Source organism: Myotis davidii, unplaced genomic scaffold (assembly GCF_000327345.1).
Source record: "Myotis davidii unplaced genomic scaffold, ASM32734v1 scaffold211, whole genome shotgun sequence".
Lineage (NCBI taxonomy): Eukaryota > Metazoa > Chordata > Mammalia > Chiroptera > Vespertilionidae > Myotis > Myotis davidii.
The window spans coordinates 465,609-466,495 of NW_006282523.1; the positions used below are offsets into that span (position 1 = coordinate 465,609).

At 69.3% G+C, this 887-nt stretch overlaps 1 protein-coding gene across 1 annotated transcript in view; it reads right to left on the reverse strand.

Annotated features, from left to right (window-relative positions):
* Nucleotides 1–887, reverse strand: part of NPTX1 (neuronal pentraxin I) — an 8,798-nt gene that overhangs the window by 1,595 nt on the left and 6,316 nt on the right. The window contains exon 4 of the mRNA XM_006753054.1: nucleotides 369–551. Within this exon, the coding sequence (XP_006753117.1) occupies nucleotides 369–551 (183 nt within the window). The remainder of the gene's footprint in view (nucleotides 1–368; nucleotides 552–887) is intronic.

Genomic DNA, 887 nt, shown 5'->3' on the forward strand with positions numbered 1-887 from the left:
GCAGCCATGACCGGTCTCAGCCGCACCCGCACATCCCCCACTTCTAGTCCAGGGACTTGAGGGCCACTTTGCCGGCCCCATCGCCAACGGGAACAGGAGGCCTGGCTCTGCTGCCGCCACTGCCCTCCAGGTGCCGATGGCGACACACCCTCCGGGGCGCGAAGTGCGCATCGCGGAGCAGGAGTGGCCTCCCCGGCCAGGCTGAGACCCACGCCCACTCAGTAAGCGCCCCCCAAACTGCTGCATAACTCCCCTCCCTCTGCAGCTCGCCTCCTCCTCATCCCTCCCCCACCCCCTCCCCTCTCCGCTCTCCCCTCTCCCCTGCCTGGCCTGTGGATCTGGGCGCCCCGTGCTGCCCCGGCCAGTACCTGCTCCTGGCCCAGCACCAGCACGCCTTGGGGCTTGATGGGGTGATAGGGCGCCAGGTTCTCGCCGTTGCCACCCTGGGTGCCGTCCTGGTAGGCCTCCCAGACCCCGTCCCGGGTGGTCCAGGTGACGCAGATGTGGTGCCACTTCCCGTCGTTGATGACGAAGGGCAGCTTGGCCACCTGAGACGGAGAAGGACGCACGTGACACACGGACTCAGGGGAGTCCTGTGACGGCTCCCGTCGCACTTGAAGGTGGACCACGGCCGCTCTGCCACCCGCCGCCCGTGCGTGGGGGGGGTCAAGGAGAGGGCAGCCGCCTGTGCAGCTCCGGCCGGAGTTTCAGGCTCCCGCGGGGTGGGTGGTGCCGCAGACCCAAGAGGAAATGGGGCCCAGAAAAGCGAGGCCCCGAGGGCTGGGCACCCCATTTCCAGCCTGGGTTTCAGACAGTCGCCACCAACACGGCAGAGAGGCTGGGGCGTGTGACCGCTGGCAGCTGACCCGCGGCTGCGGGGGCCGAGG